Below are 19,378 nucleotides of genomic sequence, written 5' to 3'. Positions count from 1 at the left end.
CTGGGTGGCTCTTATCAGTTAAGTGTCCAACTCCTGATATCGGCTCAGGTCATGATCTCATGGTTCCTAAGATTGAGCCCCGTGCCGGGCTCTGCACTGACAGTGTGGAACCTGCTTGGGATTCTCTCTCCCCCTGCCCTCTGTCTCTGCCACTATACTGCTTGCATGCACACACACGCACAGCATGTACACACTCTCAAAATAAATATTAAAAAAAAAAATTGGATTTTATTTTGCTACCCCCTTGAATCTGGGCAGGCCCTATTCCCACTTTAACAGAATATGGCAGATGTAATGCTATGCTAGTTCAATTGAGACTGGAGGAAAGAGGACACAAATACATTTATTTATATAAATATAAATAAGCTTCCAGCTTCTGTCTTCCAACAAAGTCAGAGATCAACTGCCAAGATAGAGTGGGGAGTTGATAAGAAACTTTAGGAAAAAGGCAAAAGTTGGAAAGACACATTGAAGTCAATGAGATGGCTAATAGTAGTCACTTGCTAATAACCCCCTGATAATCTGTTTTTCCCTTCTTTCACAGTAATAGAATTTTGTGTTGGGAACATCGCCACACAACAAGATAGCTGATTTTCACATGATACCACGCTAAAGAAACCAGACATAAATGATGTGTGGATGATTCCATTTATATAAAGTACAAACGCAGGTGAAGCTTGCTGTTAGAGTTCAGGCGTGGTTAGACTTGGGAGGGGGTAGAACCCAGGAAGAGGCATGAAGAGGCTGCTGGGGTTCTGGTATTATTATTCTTGCCCTAGATGCTGGGCATGCAAGTGTGTTCTGTTAATGAAAGTTAAGCAAGCTATACGTTTTATATACATATACGTCATATTCACATGATTTTTATGTTTTTCAGTATATTGTATTTCAATCTTTTTAAGTTTTTCCTTTTTAAGACTATTTATCAGCTGCTCTTGCATGTGAGTAAATTTTGGCCAAGAAAGTAGAAGCAGAATGATGTATGCAATGTCCAGTTAGTGCCCTGAAAGAAAGCAGACAGCCCACTTTCCTTCCTCCATCTTGCGTTAAATGTGGACAAAGCAGCAGATCACCTGTAGGCCAAATGAGGTTAATTCACTGGGGATAAAGGAACAAGATAGAAGGACCCTCCTTAGATGGCCTCCATCCATGTGGAGGAGCAGAGCCACCACCCTAGCCTGAAACCTCTTGTTTTTGGATGACTACGTGAAAGAAATGGAATATCCTGTGTCTGCCATGATTATTATGATGTCTCTGTTACATCCAGCCAAACCATATCCTAAATAATACTATGGGTAAAAGGATTGCTGAATAAAGATTTGGAATACTGGAAGCCAGGAATCTGTAATGGCGTTCTGCAGTCCAGCTGTCATGGTAGGAAAAACACGTATTACAGGCTTGATCTCAGATTGATTTAGTGGAAGAGGAGGACAAGGAAGTTAGGATACTTTTGAGGGAGTGCTTTCAGTAACAAGATAGAGTTCAGGCTGAGCAGAGGAGAAATGAGGGCAACAAGGAATGGGGTTTTCTGTGAGATTGCAGAGCCAAATGTCAGAAGAATGAGAGAGCACAAGATACGTAAGCTAGGAAACTAGTGGTATGCACCACGATGGATTAGTGACAGCCCCAGTGCTGTTATGCTCTGTAACAACATGTTTCAGTGAATCAAGCTCTTTGAAATCATTAGCTGCAACACCATTCCCAGGCTTCCACTAGGAGTGTGATTCAGAGGGATGGATAAACAAGCCTGTAAGATTTAATGACAAATGTCACTCCAGGAGGGCTCACTCCAGGGAGAAACAGAGTGATTTACTTCAGCTCATCAACCAGCAGCTCTAGAGCTTAAGCAAAACTTAAGCTAGAGCTCTTAGCAAAAACTTGCTAAGAAAGTGATCATAAAAGAAAAAAGAAAACTGTAAAATAGATATCTTGCTTCAGAAGTAGTTAACCCGAACTGTGGAGAAAAAGAAGACAACCAACCAGATAGCCCTCAAAAGAACGGTCAAAGGTCATATTGGTCAAAAATTATCATGGGCGCCTGGGTGGCTCAGTTGGTTAAGCATCCAACTTCATCTCAGGTCATGATCTTGCGGTCTATGAGTTCAAGCCCCGTGTCAGGCTCTGTGCTGACAGCTTGGAGCCTGAACCTGCTTGGATTGTGTGTCTCCCCTCTATCTGCCTCTTAGTGCCCTGCTTGCACTCTCTCTCTCTCACAAATAAACATACATCAAAAAAAAAAAAATTTTTTTTTAACTATAAGTCGTCTATAGTCAAAGACTTTATTATGAGTAGGCAAATACAAAAGGGTTCTAACTAATCTTACCAAAAATTATATATATTTATACACACATACAAGCTTGTATACAAAACTGGGAGTTACTTCCATAAAGGAAAACTGGGGCACTGATGGTGTGGAGTAGCAGAATGGGGGGTTCAGTGGTTAGGAGACCATCTTTCATCAAAATAATCATTTGTACTGCTTGAATTTTTACTAGTGCATGTATGACCTTTTCAAAAATGTTTTACTTTTTTTTTTTTTTTTAAGAGAGTGCAAGCAGGGCATGGGGGGGAGAGAGAGAGAGAGAGAGAGAGAGAGAGAGAGAGAGAGAGAGAATCTTAAGCAGGCTCCATGCTCCGCACAGAGCCCAATGTGGGGCTCAATTCCACAACAGTGAGATCATGAACTTAGCCAAAATCAAGAGTTGGACGCTCAAATGGACTAAGCCACTCAGGTGCCCCAAAAATGTTTTTCTTATTACAAACTGAAATGAAAATGCTTTTTCCTTTGCTTCCTATTTCAGTTTATAGGGAGAATATTTTTACTAATCTTTATTTCCATATACGTAGCACTTATTTATAGTGCAGTTTCCTAACATCCATTCTGAAGTCCGGATGTAAACTTCCCTCCTGGAGGTGCATGAAGAAAGTAGATTATAATCTGAAGACAGCATGTCAGAATGATACCAATTCTCTAGCATTTTCTAAGTTTCAAAAACAACTCTGCCTACTTACTTGATCCTTACAACAATACTGTAGTGTGCTCACAACGGGTTATTTAAAAAAATGTTTTTAATCTTTATTTTTGAGAGAGAGAGAGAGAGTACGAGGGGGAGGGGAGGGAGACTCAGAAGCAGGCTCCAGGCCCCAAGCCGTCCAGCACAGAGCCCAATGTGGGGCTGAAACCCACAAACCGCAAGATCATGACCCGAGCTGAAGTCCCACACTCAACCGACTAGGCCACCCAGGCACCCCTCACAATGGTTATTTTATAGATGAGGAAGCAAGCTTGCAGAGGTTGTCCCTTGCTCAAGATTGCACAACTAGCAGGATTTAAATCCAGGCCTTCTGATTCCAAGTTACTGCACGCTATTGTAAGTAGTGTGAGCCACGTACGTAATCATGGTGAGGCCAGTGCTGTTGGAACACAGACTTTACATTTGACAATGGGTGCGCTATCATAATAGAGCCTTTGTACAGTAACCCCTTGAGTTTTAGAAGCTTAAAAAAATTATTTACACCCTAATTATATTACTTTTAAGAAATACTTCCATGTGTTAATTCATTGGAACATCAGAACATGGCAAGTATTGTCTCTTGTTTTTGGATAAGGAAAGAAACTCAAGAGAAGTGACTTATAAAACAAGTCCAACTGTTGGACGCAGAGCCAAGATTTGAACTTAAATCTTGTCTCCAAAAATGATGCTCTGTCCACAGTAGCATGTTGTTGCTGAAGGAGAAGCTAACACTTTTAAATGTCTGCTTTCAAACAAGGTAGGCACTTCAATACATGCTAATTTTTACATTTCTGTATGCACACACATACATAATTTTATATAAATACATCAATGTAATCATATTATGTATACTGAGGATTTGGGGCTTAGGTTTTCCCTCTTGTTCCATTTTTTGGTTCCCCACCCTCAGTCTTCCATGCACTGCTCAACTTCCACATAAACTAACTCAACAACCTAGCATGTGGTGTTTATTTTTTTTGTTTTGTTTTATAAATTTTAAACACGCATATGTACACCTATAGCAACCATCAGTTACATAAAAATGTAGGCATATCATTCACATCATATATTACTTTTTTATGCTCTAGAACCATGTAGATAGAAGTCCCCCTGAGTCATTTCTATAGCTCTGACTCATTGCTTTAGATGGCTGCAGGGCATCTCATGACAGCAATGTATCATCACATTCTATCATTCCACTGCTGATGGCATTCACCTGGTGTCCAGTTTCCTATCCCTATGGACAATGTTGCATCCCTGGCATGTATCCTTACATACTGGTATGTACCGGTGGTTCAATGGCCTTGGAATAGATTCTCATAAATGGGATTGTCAGATGGAGGGAAATATATAGATATGTGTTTTCTCTAGATATTATTATATTTCCCTCCCCTCCCCCCCCAAAAAACACTCTACTAACTGCAAATGTCTACCAGAAATAAAGGAGAATTTCTTTTCTTGTATTTGCCAGCAGGAATTATTATTCTTTTTTAACTCTTTCTGAAAAGATATGTACTGGTAATTGTTACATGTACTAGCATTTCCCTGAATAGTAGAAAATTTGAGTACCTTTTCATATATGCTTGTTGGTTATTTGGACTTGCTTCTCTATGAATTGCCTAGTGATATCCTTTGTCTATTTTTTCATTAGGCTTCCTTTTTCTATTCAATGTGTAAAAAGTCTGGTGAATATTATAAAAATTAACCCTGTCATTTTTATTCTTCTTCTTTTTTTTTTTTTTTTTTTTTTTTGCTAAACTAAAATATGCCTATTTATTCCTTTAATGGTAATTTTTGCCACACAAGCTTTCCATTTTTGTATATTTCAACAGATCTGACATTTCTTTTGTGGCTTTTGGGTTTCTAATGTTGGTTTAAAAGATCCAATTTGGGATCTTTAAAATGACTGTTGATTTATAGTATCCTATTTCTTTTTCTAGAATTAGAAAACATAATTAATACAAGTTTTGTCAAATAGTCCTAATTTATTTTGTGTAACTAATTGACATGGACAATTTAGTATTCTTTTTTATCATTGTGACTCCTTCAACTTCTCGTTTTCTTTAGCTTTGAAAATTAATATTAGCATGACAACAGACGCTGCTGAATGACACATACATTTGCCTGTGTTCAGACATCAATTTATTTTAATGGGCTGAACTGCCTCATTACAGAAAAAAAGTCTGATTAAAATACTGCTTTCATTGAGTTGAAAGTTAACAAATGTTTTTTAAAAACTATTTCAGTGAAGGTATTTGAACTGTTTGTAATTAGATGAGTTGATCTCATCTCCTATGCAGGACACAGGCTCCTTTCCTCTATTATCCTCACATATATTACTTTCCCTCCACATAACCATTTGTAAGCAAGGAGACGAACAGTTTTGGTTATCATATACTGCAGCAAATAAATCTTTCCTCTTCGTAAGTTTACCCTAATGATACAGAATCACATGCAACCTTTTCTGGTTGAAAAACCACGAAAGAAGTTATGACTAGTGAGATTTTCTGTTTTCCTCTCTTACAATTGCACCTTATATCATTTACTGTCCTCAAGTTGGAGACCAAAGTCAACACTAAAAAGATTTTATATCAGTTGCCTTTGAAAATCTAATAACAAACAGGGTACATTAATAATATTACATTGATATTAAACATTTGCACAAAAATATATTACTACTTATTATAATTATATAAAAATACACATACATACCTGAACTTTCCCATGATGTTGATTAGAATCATCTGAGGTGGTTGGGGCACCTGGGTGGCTCAGACTCCTGATTTTGGCTCAGGTCATGATCTCACAGTTTGTGGGATTGAGCCCGCATCAGGCTCTGCACTGACAGCGTGGAACCTGCTTGGGATTCTCTCTCTCCCTCTCTCTGCCCTCCCCCCCTTCATAATAAACATTAAAAAAAAATCATCTGAGGGGGGATTGTGAGTATAACTGTGACAGCATTATTTCCTTCAGAAAGTGAGGGAACCTGAGTATTGAGAAATCAGTATCCTTCTAAGATGACCAAAAGTCGTATGCCACTGTGAAAACTTAAGTTTGCTTCTAGCAGGGCAGTGCTCAGAGACCCTTGTTTCCAGGCTCCTGGACTACACTTGCAAAGCTGGCCTTTTCTTTCTAAAAGAGACTTCATGGCATGGACACTCTACCTTTTGTGCTAATGCTTTGGCCCTTGTATCCAACTATGTGCCTGAATGAGAAAAGCCAAGCATTCCATTCATATTGAGGTACTGTTTTCTCCTCCTTACAGCAAAATGATATTTTGCTATGTTTCCTAGGTCTCTTCCATTTCTCGTTTACCTCTTTTGTGCCGGCAGCAATCAAAATTGCCCTTGGCTCACTAGTCCCAGATACTTGCTACCTGTAAATAGGGCATAAAGTCCATCCAATATCTCATTTCTTGAACACTTCCGGCTTTGTTTGCAACTGGAAGATGACTACAGCCCCTGCCCAGGCCAGGCATCGCCCATTCTGAACGAGTATGAGAACTTAGAACTGACACACAAGGAGCAAACACTCAGGTGCTCACTGTGGAGAGGAAGGCAGGTGCCTTCTGACCAGCAAGCACCAGGCCCTACCTGAACTCTTCTAGATGCAAAGTGAAGGTCAGATGCTGGGATCAGCACAGTGACTGTGCCATCGCAGCAGCAGCAGGAACAGCAGTGTCCTCAGAAGCCAGCCCTGCCTGTCTACACTGTACCCTTGCAGGGAAATGTCATAGCTCACCTCTGCTATTAATAATTGGAGGCAGGAATTGATTGTTCTATTTCTAGCAACCAAAACAGCAAGTCTTCCCACGTAGTCCAGGAGAGAAGCGAGGACTTTGAACAGAGATCTCTTAAATAGCTGATGCACTGTCAAAGCGACTCGAGCCAGGATACTGATCAGAACCAAAGTAGCAACTACTCAGTAATAAATTACAGGTGCTTTCAAACAGCCATGCCTGCACTTTGTGAGAAGAAGCCACTTTCACCTGAAGCCTCCTGATGAATCCAAGACAAAGTTTCATCAACATTGCGAACCTAAGAATGATGGTTATGACCACTGCTTCACTTATCCAACACACCACCCACAAAGCTTAAATTAACCACCTTTTTGTTGTCATTGCTCGCATGCGGTGGGTTGGCTGAGCTCAGCTGAGGGGTTCTGGTGGTCGGGTCTGGGGTATCTCATGGGACTGCATTCAGATGGCAGCAAGGCTGTGACTGCAACACTCAGCGTGGTCTCACAATCCTCCAAGGAGCATTGAGCAAACTGACACCCTGCCCTGGGCCAAAACCAACCCACAGCCTATTTTTGTACTGCAGCAGGCAAAGAGTAGTTTTCACATTTTTAAATAGTTGAAAGATCAAAAGGAAAAAGTTTCATGACATGTGGAAGTACTGAAATTCAAATTTCAGTGTCCATAAAATTTTATTGGAGCCCAGCCATGCTCATCATTGAGATAATATTATAGCTGCCTTTGCCCTCCAATGGCAGAGTTGAGCAGTTGCAACTCTTGGCTGCAACATCAGAATTCCTTGTGCTTCTTTCTAATCTTTACTGAAATTTTACTGAAATTCACATTTTAAAAATAAATGCTTGAGATAAAAACAATTATAACTGTTTAACTGTCAAAACTACCTTTCTTTGCTACTGCAGTGCGGCTGAATGTCTATTTCCAAACCAAATCGTGAGCCTCCTCGCATGCCCACCAGCTGGCAACGTGGTCACTGGACATGCAATTGGAGGCTTGCAATTATTTCAGAGAGGAGAAATGAAATACTTGCTGATTTTTAAAAGGAAGAACTGGAGGGGTGCCTGGGTGGCTCAGTGGGTGAAGCATCCGACTTCAGCTCAGGTCATGATCTTGCAGTTAGTGAGTTCAAGCCCTGTGTCGGGCTCGCAGATGTCAGCACAGAGCCCGTTTCAGATCCTCTGTGTCTCTCTTTCTCTCTGCCCCTCCCCCTCTTGTGCTCACTTGCTCTCTCGCTCTCAAAAATAAATATTAAAAAATAAAAACAAATAAAAAGAACTGGAAACATTTTTGCCTTTACAATGTAAACTTGAAAGGTCTTTCTAAACAATAGCTAGATAATGATGAACATGAAGAGATACAATCCTTGCCCTTAAAGAGCTCCCAGTCCAGCAGAAAGTTGGACAAGTAAACAGTGTGGTGCAGGAATTAATAACTGACCACTGGTGAACACAACTATGATGGTGGCACAGAGAAGAGACATCCAACCTGGCTTGGGAAGGTCTTGGATGACTTACTAAGGGAACTGATGGGAAGGAAGTCAAGTTGGATTGGCCCAGAAGCCTTCCCAGGTAGGTACCCACCTAGGGCCTGATGGAGATGTCATTGCTTGGTTCCCCAGAAGCCTGTCACAACTGATGGTGCACTGACCTCATTTGGTGTACTTGTTCATCTTCCTCCACAAACTGGTAAATTCCTTTAAAGGCAGAAACTGTGCTGTTTGTCATTGCATCTACAGTGGCTGGCACGTAAGAATGATCTGGTAAATAAATATGCAGAGGTTTCTCAGATGATGAAAATATCACCCCTCTAAGACAGGCTAACGTTTACAGACAGTATTATATGTCTATGCCATGGTATATGTAAAAAAATCTGACTAGTTAGTGTTTGAAATGTCAATACCAAATATTTGATACAGGAACAGGGTCGAGAACCATGAGGATGCAAAAGCAGACATGATACAATCACTGTCCTCTATAAACTCACAGCTTAAACTGGAGGTCTCATAATCCCCAGAATAGTCTGTCTTTCATCTGTTTATAGTTTGCAGGTCCACAAATACCTCTTTTTGAATAAGTAGGGCATTTCTTAAAAAATTAAAGAAGGAAAAAACCTTGATCAAGGATATAAGAAGGCTAAGCGAAATTTCTTGAAAGATTTATATATTTCCCGCCCCCCCCCCACCACCCCGCCCTTCCATTTTAAGACTAGAAGGAAATGGAGGGAGTTGAGAATTTCCTCCTGGATTTTATCTTAGTTTTTCCTCACTAGCCATCTTTAGCACCTTCTTGATCAATGAACAGATGTTTACAATAATATAGTTATTTCCTATATACCGTAATATCACTTAATATTTGCCGCGATCCAGAAAAAAAGCAATTATGTATATCTTCTCTCAAATTACTACAAAGTATCTTCAAGATTCTATATTTCATGCCAGTTATCCGAAGATATTTAATTCAAAACCATTACCTAATTTCTCTTATAACATGTTGTATTTTAAAAACATCTCATTTTCAAAACAAGATGGCTTAAGATCATCTTATGGATCCACACACAGTGACCCTTTTGTGATGTTTGTAGGGAAAAACGAGCCAAAAACATATAGGTACAGTAGTGTTTATTATAAACAATCAGGTAACAGTATAAGTGTGCATTTGAAGGATAACTGGAGCCTAGATATTATGATCAAAAGCATTACGTAAATAGAAATAGTTCCTTTTTTTGTTGGTTTGTGTTACATTAATTTGAACTTAATATAGATTATGCCAGGATCCCCTAGTCTTGTCATACAGTTCAACTGCTAAATCATAACGGGGAAGACAAATTTGGAATGCATATTATTTTTTTCTTTAGTTGTTGAGTATATATGCCAAGTATCAGGGACACATTCAAAGTTAAGCAGGTGCTTAAAGTCTAGCAGGTGATATTTATAAGAAACTTTTGTTGTTGCTCCTAATCCCTTAGAAGACAATGAAAAGGGGATTCCGAGTGCCAGTGCTAGGTTGTTGTTCAACTTTTCCTGATTTATACCGAGTGTTAAAAAAAAAAAGGTAAATATGTTGAAAAGTGGTTATCTTTATACTTCCAAAGCACTGGCATATAGTAAAATATCATCTAACTAAAACAAATTTCTCACATCTCCATTTTTTAACAGGAAAAAAAAACCCCAGAAACAATGGGCTTGAACAACACAACAAATGTTCTGGGTCTTAAGAGCAGGCCACATCGTTGTTGTTCTCTATTGCACGACCCTTGTCCATGGCAACCTTAAATATGTTTGGCATTGCTACGTCTTAAAATGGCTTAGCATGTCCACTTTGCGAGTTATCCTCTGAAAGAATGCTCTTAAATTTTTTCTGGATTGTCCATCTCAAGGGACAAATGTTAAATAGCAAATGTGGAAGTCTGAAAGCAAACGATGCATTACAACTTTGGCTAACTGTTGCCAACAGAAACATTAAAAGGCCAATGAGAATGTGACTGTCAGAGTGACTGAAGGGTTAACTCTTCTGCATTTCACTTGCATCCTAATATGGGCTTTTGGTGAGACATGACTGGTGATGATGCAAATGTACCACTTTAATCAAGTGTTTTCTTCAAAGGAATAACACAGGCTCTGTGGAGTATTTCATCCTGGTTTCCCAAAGCTGCATGAAAATCCAGGTTTGTTTATTTTTTTTAAATGTAACTTATAAGCAACCGATTACGATTAACTCTGCAAAGGTATAACGTTACCAGAGGATGAGTTTGAGCACTTGTGAAGAGATCAAGAAAGTTATGTTAAATGTCTGGAGCAAAATCCATGTGTACCAAAATCTCATGGAACAGTACTCATATGAAGAAGACTCACCATATTAATGCCTCTTCTGAGGAAAGAAATGGGGGAAAACTGGAAAATAGGGAAGTAAGAGAAAACAAACAACTTCGAAGCACTGAAGAAAAGTAGCATTTATCCCAGGAAGACTTCACCCCTTACCTGATTGCTCAGAAGAGAAGGAAAGTAAGTTTCAAAATAGAGATAATTAAGAAATCATCAGTTGTATTTTTTTTTAAGCAAAAAGAAAACAAAAACGATCGCAGGTTTTGTTTTGTTTTAAAAGTTAAAATACATGAAGACGTCTACACAGGTTTCCTAATAGACTCTCAGCTCCAGAGTCTGGGGCTGTCTCTGGTTTACACTGGATTCCACAGTACCTAACACTGTACCCAGCACATACAGGTTGCACAATACATAGGTGATGAACCAATGAACTACAGGGTTTTCTAAACACTAAATGGACCACCTAATTTTAACGTAGAATGTACTATTTTCTGTTGCATATATGAAAGTTTCTATTAGATAACACTAGTGCTTACAAGAGGTGACAGTAGGAACTCACTCGTATCTTTTTCACAGGATCATTTCTACCTTGAATACAATTTAATGATAAGCAACTACTGTGTGCTAATGCTAAAAAGACTTGAGATAGAATGTATAAATGAAGAAGCCTCTTGGATTACTGAAGTACCGTCTGTTACAAGCATAATTACCTTCTTAAATTATACATTTTTAAGAGGGTGTGAAATATTTTTCGAAGCAGTGCAGTGTTTAGTGGGTGGGAATTGTATATATATATATATATATATATATATATATATATATATATATGAAAGTACCTAGAAATGTGGGGAATTTTCCTCTCTTTACCATCCAAGAGTAACTAAGAATGGGCTTTTAATACCATATATATATTTTAAGTGTCCCACTCTTCGGTACCACTGTTCCCCAGAGATTATAAGGATTATGAAGTTATCATTCTATTTGTGAAGTTATTTCCAGGTATGAGGTTTCAGCTTTGTAAGAGGCTACCAGATGTGACCAGCAGATCAAGACACTAAGTTAAATAACTCATAAACTTCATCCCAGCAATGTGTCCAGATTTTCTCAAAGGCTTCACCACTGTTTTAGTCATCTGTAAATAGTATCTGCCAACGTGTAGGGAAAATGCGGCAAAAGGACTGCCCTCGCCATGAGCCTTTTAATGGGAATATGAGAAGGTGTAAGTAAACAGAGGATGCTTTTGTCCAACCCTCTTATTTTACTCCTTCTTCTCCACTCAGGATTTGCACACATGGTCCTCTAGCTCACTGTGTGGACTCCAAAGGCGGCCAGGCTGCCTGACTTGAGAAACCAGGAAAATTCAGGGACCCGATTCCCTACATGGAGAGCAAGTGCCTCCCTGGCTGATTCTTGGACTAAGTTCTGGTCTTGTTTTGCAGTTTGGGAATAATGCTCAATTCTTGCTATTTTCATATTAACCTTTTCATGCATTAGACTCATTCTGGATTTTTTTCAGTGGTAGATTATGAGGCAACGTGGCTCCCAGCTTCCAAGTTTCTTTTCCAATCACAGTTTAAATTTGTTTCAAATGTACCATTAATATCAGCACAATCATCCAGCTATAGGTATTTCAACTTGAGAAATAAAATAATTTATGTGATTTATCTTACATAACTGATTTACAAGCTTGGTCTGTTTTTTTTTTTTCCTTGCTGATAACACTAAAAGTGAGATTGTTTAAATTATACGGGTTTGACTGCTTTCTTTTGTCTGAAAGTGTTATTTCTCTAGTGCTGCTAGTACCCTGACTCTTAATATATAAACAGTTTTGATATTTTTCTGGTAGGCCACCCAACATGCCTTATAATGACACGGCTGACTAAAGCTGCCTTTTATTCTGCCAGCACTTTTCAAATACTATTGACACAGTTGCCTTCATTTGTTACCGCCCAGCCCACAAAAGAAGCTGCTTCCTATTATTATAGCACAGGCACGAAAAACCTGCTTTTCTAATCACGTTGTACTGGCATCAGGTGTAACTAGAAAGCACAAAACAATTGGTGATAAAAAATATGAATGGTATATATTATATGTATTTACATATGTACTTGGAAACTTCAGTTAGTTGCAAATCTGAAATGGTATAAGCCACTGCCTGCAATAACATCTATGCTCTAGAAATGTCGACGAAGTCATGACTGACTGTTAAGACACCGAAGAGATCGGGTTATGTGGAGAGCCCATCTGAGTCAGAACTTTGTCCAACCACTGCAGTGGTCCATGAAGATGAATCTCAATCCAGCAGGGGGTGCTCGTGACATCTTGGCGATGATACTCAGCTCCCCAGCCCTGTGAAGCAAGAAGAGAGCCAAGAGTGAGGATGTGGAGAAATGGGAACCCTCATGTACTGTTGGTGGGAATGTAAACTGGTGCAGCCGCTCTGGAAAACAGTGTGGAGGCTCCTCAAAAAATTAAAAATAGAACTACCCTATGACCCAGCAATAGCACTACTAGGAATTTATCCAAAGGATACAGGAGTGCTGATTCATAGGGGCACTTGTACCCCCAATGTTTATAGCAGCACTTTCAACAATAGCCAAATTATGGAAAGAGCCCAAATATCCATCGACTGACGAATGGATAAAGAAGATGTGGTTTAACCCGAAAAACAAATAACCCAGTGAAGAAATGGGCAGAAAACATGAATAGACACTTCTCTAAAGAAGACATCCGGATGGCCAACAGGCACATGAAAAGATGTTCAACGTCGCTCCTTATCAGGGAAATACAAATCAAAACCACACTCAGATATCACCTTACGCCAGTCAGAGTGGCCAAAATGAAGAAATCAGGAGACTATAGATGCTGGAGAGGATGTGGAGAAACGGGAACCCTCTTGCACTGTTGGTGGGAATGCAAATTGGTGCAGCCGCTCTGGAAAGCAGTGTTGAGGTTCCTCAGAAAATTAAAAATAGACCTACCCTATGACCCAGCAATAGCACTGCTAGGAATTTACCCAAGGGATACAGGAGTACTGATGCATAGGGGCACTTGTACCCCAATGTTTATAGCAGCACTCTCAACAATAGCCAAATTATGGAAAAAGCCTAAGTGTCCATCAACTGATGAATGGATAAAGAAATTGTGGTTTATATACACAATGGAATACTACGTGGCAATGAGAAAGAATGAAATATGGCCTTTTGTAGCGACATGGATGGAACTGGAGAGTGTGATGCTAAGTGAAATAAGCCATACAGAGAAAGACAGATACCATATGGTTTCACTCTTATGTGGATCCTGAGAAACTTAACAGAAACCCATGGGGGAGGGGAAGGAAAAAAAAAAAAAAAAAGAGGTTAGAGTGGGAGAGAGCCAAAGCATAAGAGACTGTTAAAAACTGAGAACAAACTGAGGGTTGATGGGGGATGGGAGGGAGGGGAGGGTGGGTGATGGGTATTGAGGAGAGCATCTTTTGGGATGAGCACTGGGTGTTGTATGGAAACCAATTTGACAATAAATTTCATATATTAAAAAAATAAAAATAAAAAAATAAAAAAAATAAAAAAGAAGATGTGGTTTATATCTACAATGGAATACTATTTGACAATGAGAAAGAATGAAATCCTGCCATTTGCAGCAATGTGGATGGAACTGGAGGGTACTATGCTAAGTGAAATAAGTCAGTCAGAGAAAGACATATGTTTTCATATCATATGTTTTCACTCATATATGAAACTTGAGAAACTTAACAGAAGACCATGGGGGAAGGGAAGGGGAAAAAATAGTTACAGAGAGTGAGGGACACAAACCATAAGAGACAGTTAAATACAGAGAACAAGCTGAGGGTTGATGTGGGGTGCTGTGGAGAGGGGAAAATGGGTGATGGGCATTGAGGAGGGCACCTGCTGGGATGAGCGCTGGATGTTGCATGGAAGTGATGAATCACAGGAATCTACTCCCCAAGCCAAGAGCACATTTTATACACTGTATGTATGTTAGCCAACTTGACAATAAATTATATTTAAAAAAAACTAGAGCCAAGAGTAACGGTGCCAGACTTTATGGTCAGCCTGCAGAGGTGTGAGACAGACAGGCCTCAGTGCACACAGAGCCCACCCACCAGAGCCGCTCCTGACACCTGAGAGAATGTGCACTCGACCTTCCTGTAAGTACAGAACAACTTCTGCATCAGCCAGACACCCTAAGATGAGTCCAAATCAAAGATCGTCTCTAGGCTCACAACTAAATACACAGACCTAGAGATGGTCTGGTCTCTACTCATGTCAGAAACACCGGCAAATCATTTTCTCTTCCACAAGGGAAGGAGCCTGACCTTATGTGCCACCCCTTACTGCTGAACACAGTGTTTTGCACAAAACAGATGCTCACTGCAGACCAGTGACTGGATCTGAAAACTGTAAAGAGAGAACTGAGGGTGTTTTTGATGATTCAAGGGTTGGTTAAAAAGCCTGTTTCTCCTCTCTCTCTTTATTGGCTCGCTTTTTGGCAATTTCCCACTTATTACCATTCATAGGAAAGATAGTAAAAATAAAGAAAAAATAAATTTGTGTATTTTTTCTCTAGATGATATATACCAGTAAAAAGTTATTTTTTAAAAATGAAGAGAGATCACAAATTACTCTTATTGGGAATAGTGATTACTGTAGTTTAAAAAAACTTGGATTTCAAAACAACCATGCTGCCTGATCACACTTTACATTCGAGACCACAAGCCTCAAGTGCCCCTGTGATGCCACCTGGCAATCAAATGACACTCCCCCAGTCCCTGTGCTCTCCCACTACCTCCCACACCCCCAAATGACTGCTCACTCTTGTCCTTTTTCCTACAACCTCTAATACCTACTCCCCCGTCTACTTGAGAATGACTATCTTCTTTCTTATTTTAACCAGAATGAAGCAATCAGAAGGGTTTCCACAGCACTTGCATGAACATACTCAGCCTTTCTACCTCTCACCACAGATTATCTGTGTTTCCAAATAAGCCAGTCCATACAGTTGTGCAGAAGACTCAAATGCCTTCCCAAAGACTCATTCCAGGAAATCTCCCCATTCTCTCCTATAATATTTTGTTTTCTGCTGGATCATTCCTATCAACATAGGAATATGATGAAATATCTCCCATCTTCAACATACTTCTCTTGGCCCTAACCACTCCCACCACTTACTGCCCTATGCCTTTGACCCCCTTTTGAGCTGTCCGAACTGGCTGTACCAATTCCTCTCCTTCCGTTCTCTCTTAATTCCATTCTGATCAGCATTTCAACCCCAGCCTTCAACAAAACTATTCCTGTTAAGATTAAAAAAAAAATGGGCACGTGGTTGGCTCAGTCAGTTAAGCGTCTGACTCTTGATTGTGGCTCAGGTCATGATCTCACAGTCGTGGGATCAAGCCCTGCATCAGGCTCTGTGCTGACAGCTTGGAGCCTCTCTGCCCCTCCCAGCTCACTCTTTTTCTGTCTCTCAAAATAAATTAATAAACATGAAAAAAAAAGATTAAAAAAACCCTTTACATGCTAAAATTAATGACCAGCTCTCAGTCTTCATGTCACTCGGGCAGCATGTGATTTGGTTTGTCCTCTCTCCTCCTCAATATACTTTCTTCTTTTGGTTTAAAGAGCACCTTACTTTCTTGGTTTTACTTCTACATTGGTTAATCTTTCTCAGTTTTCTTTGCTGGTTCTTCCTCTTTTAAGGTGGAAGTGTCCCAGGGCCCTGTCCTAGGACCCCTGATCTTCTCGGTTAAACTCAAACAACTGGCAATTCCACTTGGGCTCATGGACAGATACCGTGCATATGCTGACAATTCCTACATTGACATCTGCAGCCCAGCCCTCTCTCCCTAAATCCTGACTCATACCTCTAACTGTCTGTTCAGCACTTCCACCGGGATGTGTGTCAGTGCAAAGTTTCTCTCACTAAAACTGAACTCTTTAATCTTGTGTCTAAATCTTCTCCGTCCCGGGTGGAGGGATCATCTTTCTAACTCCTCCTTTCTCAGAACTCACACAGAGTCACCTCCATAACTCAGAATTCTTCCCCTTCTTACAACTTCTTCCATAACACTCCTAGTGGGAGCGATGGTCATCTCTCAACTGAACAGTGCAATGGCCTCTTAGCTGGTCTCTCTGCTTCCATTCTTGCTTACACGATATTTGCAATTCACACGGCGACTATAGTGATCCTTTAAATATATAAGTCAGATCATGAAATCCTCTGCTCGAATCCCTTCAGGGGCTCCCCATCTTGTTAGAGTAAAAGGTGAAATCCTTACAGTGGCTTCCAAAGCACTGATCCGGTTCCCTATCCCTGCTCTGATCTCACCCCCCAGCTCCCCACTCACACTCTAGGCACCCTGGCCTCCTGGTTCCTACAAATGTCAGGCCATGCTCTTGCTGTAGGGTTTGCCCTTCCCTCTGCGTCTACTGCTTCCCCTCCAGATACCCACATGATTTAACTCCTTTACCTCCTTCAAGTCCCCAAAGAGGCCCACTCTGCCCACCTTTTTAAAATTTGCAAACTCCCTGTACTCGAGTACTCCCAATTCTCCATACCCTGCTCTATGTTTCTCTTTCCATTCAAGTTCTTTATTATAGCTGTTGTTTATTGCCTGTCTCTCCCTACTGGAATGTTGATTCCATGAGGACAGAGATTTTGAGTAATCATTGATGTATCCCAATGCCTAGAATAGTGCCTGCTGCAGCACAAGGTAGGAGCTCAATAATATCTCACTGACTGACTGGATGAGTCCTAGAATCAGTAAAAATCAGAGCTAAAGATGATCTAGCCCATCACCCCTCATCACTGGTAGCTACCAGTGTTTAGTCCTCTTTAATTTCTTATATTTTTAAATTTTTAATAATGTGTTTTATTCAACACAATATATCTGATATTATCATATTAATACATAATCAATATGTAATTACTAACAAAGTATTTTACATTATTTTTATTTGTTATTATCCGCCCCCCCCAGTTTTGTTGACATACAATTGATATACACTGTGTTAGTTTTAGGTGTACAACATGATGATTGGATATATGCATATATTGCGAGATGATCACCACAACAAACTTAGTTAACATCCATCACCTCACATACTTACACATTTTTTCCTTACACATTTAAATTTCTTTTAACCTAGTCATCTGTTGTTATATTTGCAATATTACTTAACTGTTTTCTGTGAATTGTATAGCTTTATGAGATACATCTAGCTGATCTCAGGACAATCAGATTTCTGTGCAAACTTATACTACAGTGAAATAATTACCTCTGATGTATTGGCATTTCATCCTAATTTTAAAAACATGGACCCGGAAAAAACAACTAAGAGTAAAATGGACTGTACGTTCATGGCGATTTAATGCCCTCTGCTGGCTCTAAAGCATCAGAACATCTGAAAAGATTTCCAGGTATTTGCTAATTGTTTTACAGTATAAAAATGCTTTTAAAACTTAACAGTAAATTTGAATAAAACTGCTTTGTCACCATGAAAGAAATAATTTCAAAAATCCATTTTTTCCATTGCAAACTATATTCTTGATTGTTTTTTAAAATAATTACTAAAATACAAATACAATAAAAATAGAGTTATAGAAAAATAGGACAACTATTTTTCCTGGTAATTTTAAAGGATTAATAAATCTTACTTTGAAAACACCTGAAATGGGACACCTGGGTGGCCCAGTAGGTCAAGTGTCCCACTCTTGATTTCGGCTCAGGTCATGATCTCACAGTTTGTGGGTTCAAGCACCGAGTCGGGCTCTCCTCTGACAGTGAGGATCCTGCTTGGGATTCTCTCTCTCCCTCTCTTCCTGCCCCTCCCTCTCTCTCAAAATAAATAAACATTTACAAAACAAACCAAAAAACCTGGAAAAAACCATACTGATTTCTTGGATGGGTATGCAACAATGTGAAAACTATGTCACATATACCCAGTTAGTGTGATAAACACACTCATATTTTGAAATATTAGAATTATTCACCAGTACTCTGAAAGATGTACAGATGTACAGATGTACAAGATGAAACAGCAGGTGGTGACACTCTGGTGACACTGGAGTATTTGGCATCAGGGTGCAAACCCAGCTGTGTTTCCTTCCCACGAAGTAACTTCCTCAGTTCTCCAACCTTCACAACATGAGTAAGACCTAATTCAAGAAACATTCAACGAATACTCATACACAGAACATCTACTTATCTCTGAGTTAATCATTCCCGCCACAATATTTCTATCCCAATTTGTTTATGCTTTTATAATAGCAACTTATTGTACACTAGCTTGTATTAGAACCAGTACTGCCTATTTTGTAGCTGAGTTATAAATATTATCTCCTCTGTTGGCCTAAGAGTTAGTTTACTTAATTCAGATAAATTCAACATTTATTGAGAGACAATAGTGCGCAGCAATTTGAGAGATGAAAAAAAAAATCAGATAACTACCTTAACTTGTCCTTCTTTCAAAACTATCATTTTTTAAATGTTTATTTACTTTTTTTTACTTTTGGAGAGACAGAGAGCACAAGCAGGGTAGGGACAGAGATAGAGAGGGAGACACAGAATCCAAAGCGGGCTCCAGGCCCTGAGCTGTCAGCACAGAGCCCAACGCGGGGCTCAAACCCACGAACGATGAGATCATGACCTGAGCCAAAGTGGGACGCTCAACGAACTGAGCCACGCAGGCGCCCCAAAAACTAACACGTCTAAGAATCTTCTTGTAACTGCTAAACAAGAGAGTTGATACTCATAGAGGAGCTCTTCCTAAA

The 19,378-nt window shown here is 39.6% G+C and overlaps 1 protein-coding gene across 6 annotated transcripts in view; it reads right to left on the bottom strand.

Annotated features, from left to right (window-relative positions):
* Window positions 1-9,368: 9,368 nt before the first annotated feature.
* The window catches only part of SMAD9 (SMAD family member 9), a 76,262-nt gene continuing 66,252 nt past the window's right edge, over window positions 9,369-19,378 (bottom strand). For all 6 annotated transcript variants that reach the window (XM_078434300.2, XM_078434281.2, XM_078434294.2 and 3 more), the window contains one exon: window positions 9,369-12,937. In XM_078434300.2, the coding sequence (XP_078290426.1) occupies window positions 12,794-12,937 (144 nt within the window). In that variant the 3' untranslated portion in view covers window positions 9,369-12,793. The remainder of the gene's footprint in view (window positions 12,938-19,378) is intronic.

Source organism: Panthera onca, chromosome A1 (assembly GCF_046562875.1).
Source record: "Panthera onca isolate mPanOnc1 chromosome A1, mPanOnc1 haplotype 2, whole genome shotgun sequence".
NCBI classification, from domain to species: domain Eukaryota; kingdom Metazoa; phylum Chordata; class Mammalia; order Carnivora; family Felidae; genus Panthera; species Panthera onca.
The sequence above is the reverse complement of the archived record's forward strand: the minus strand, read 5'-3'. Positions and strand labels throughout refer to the sequence as shown.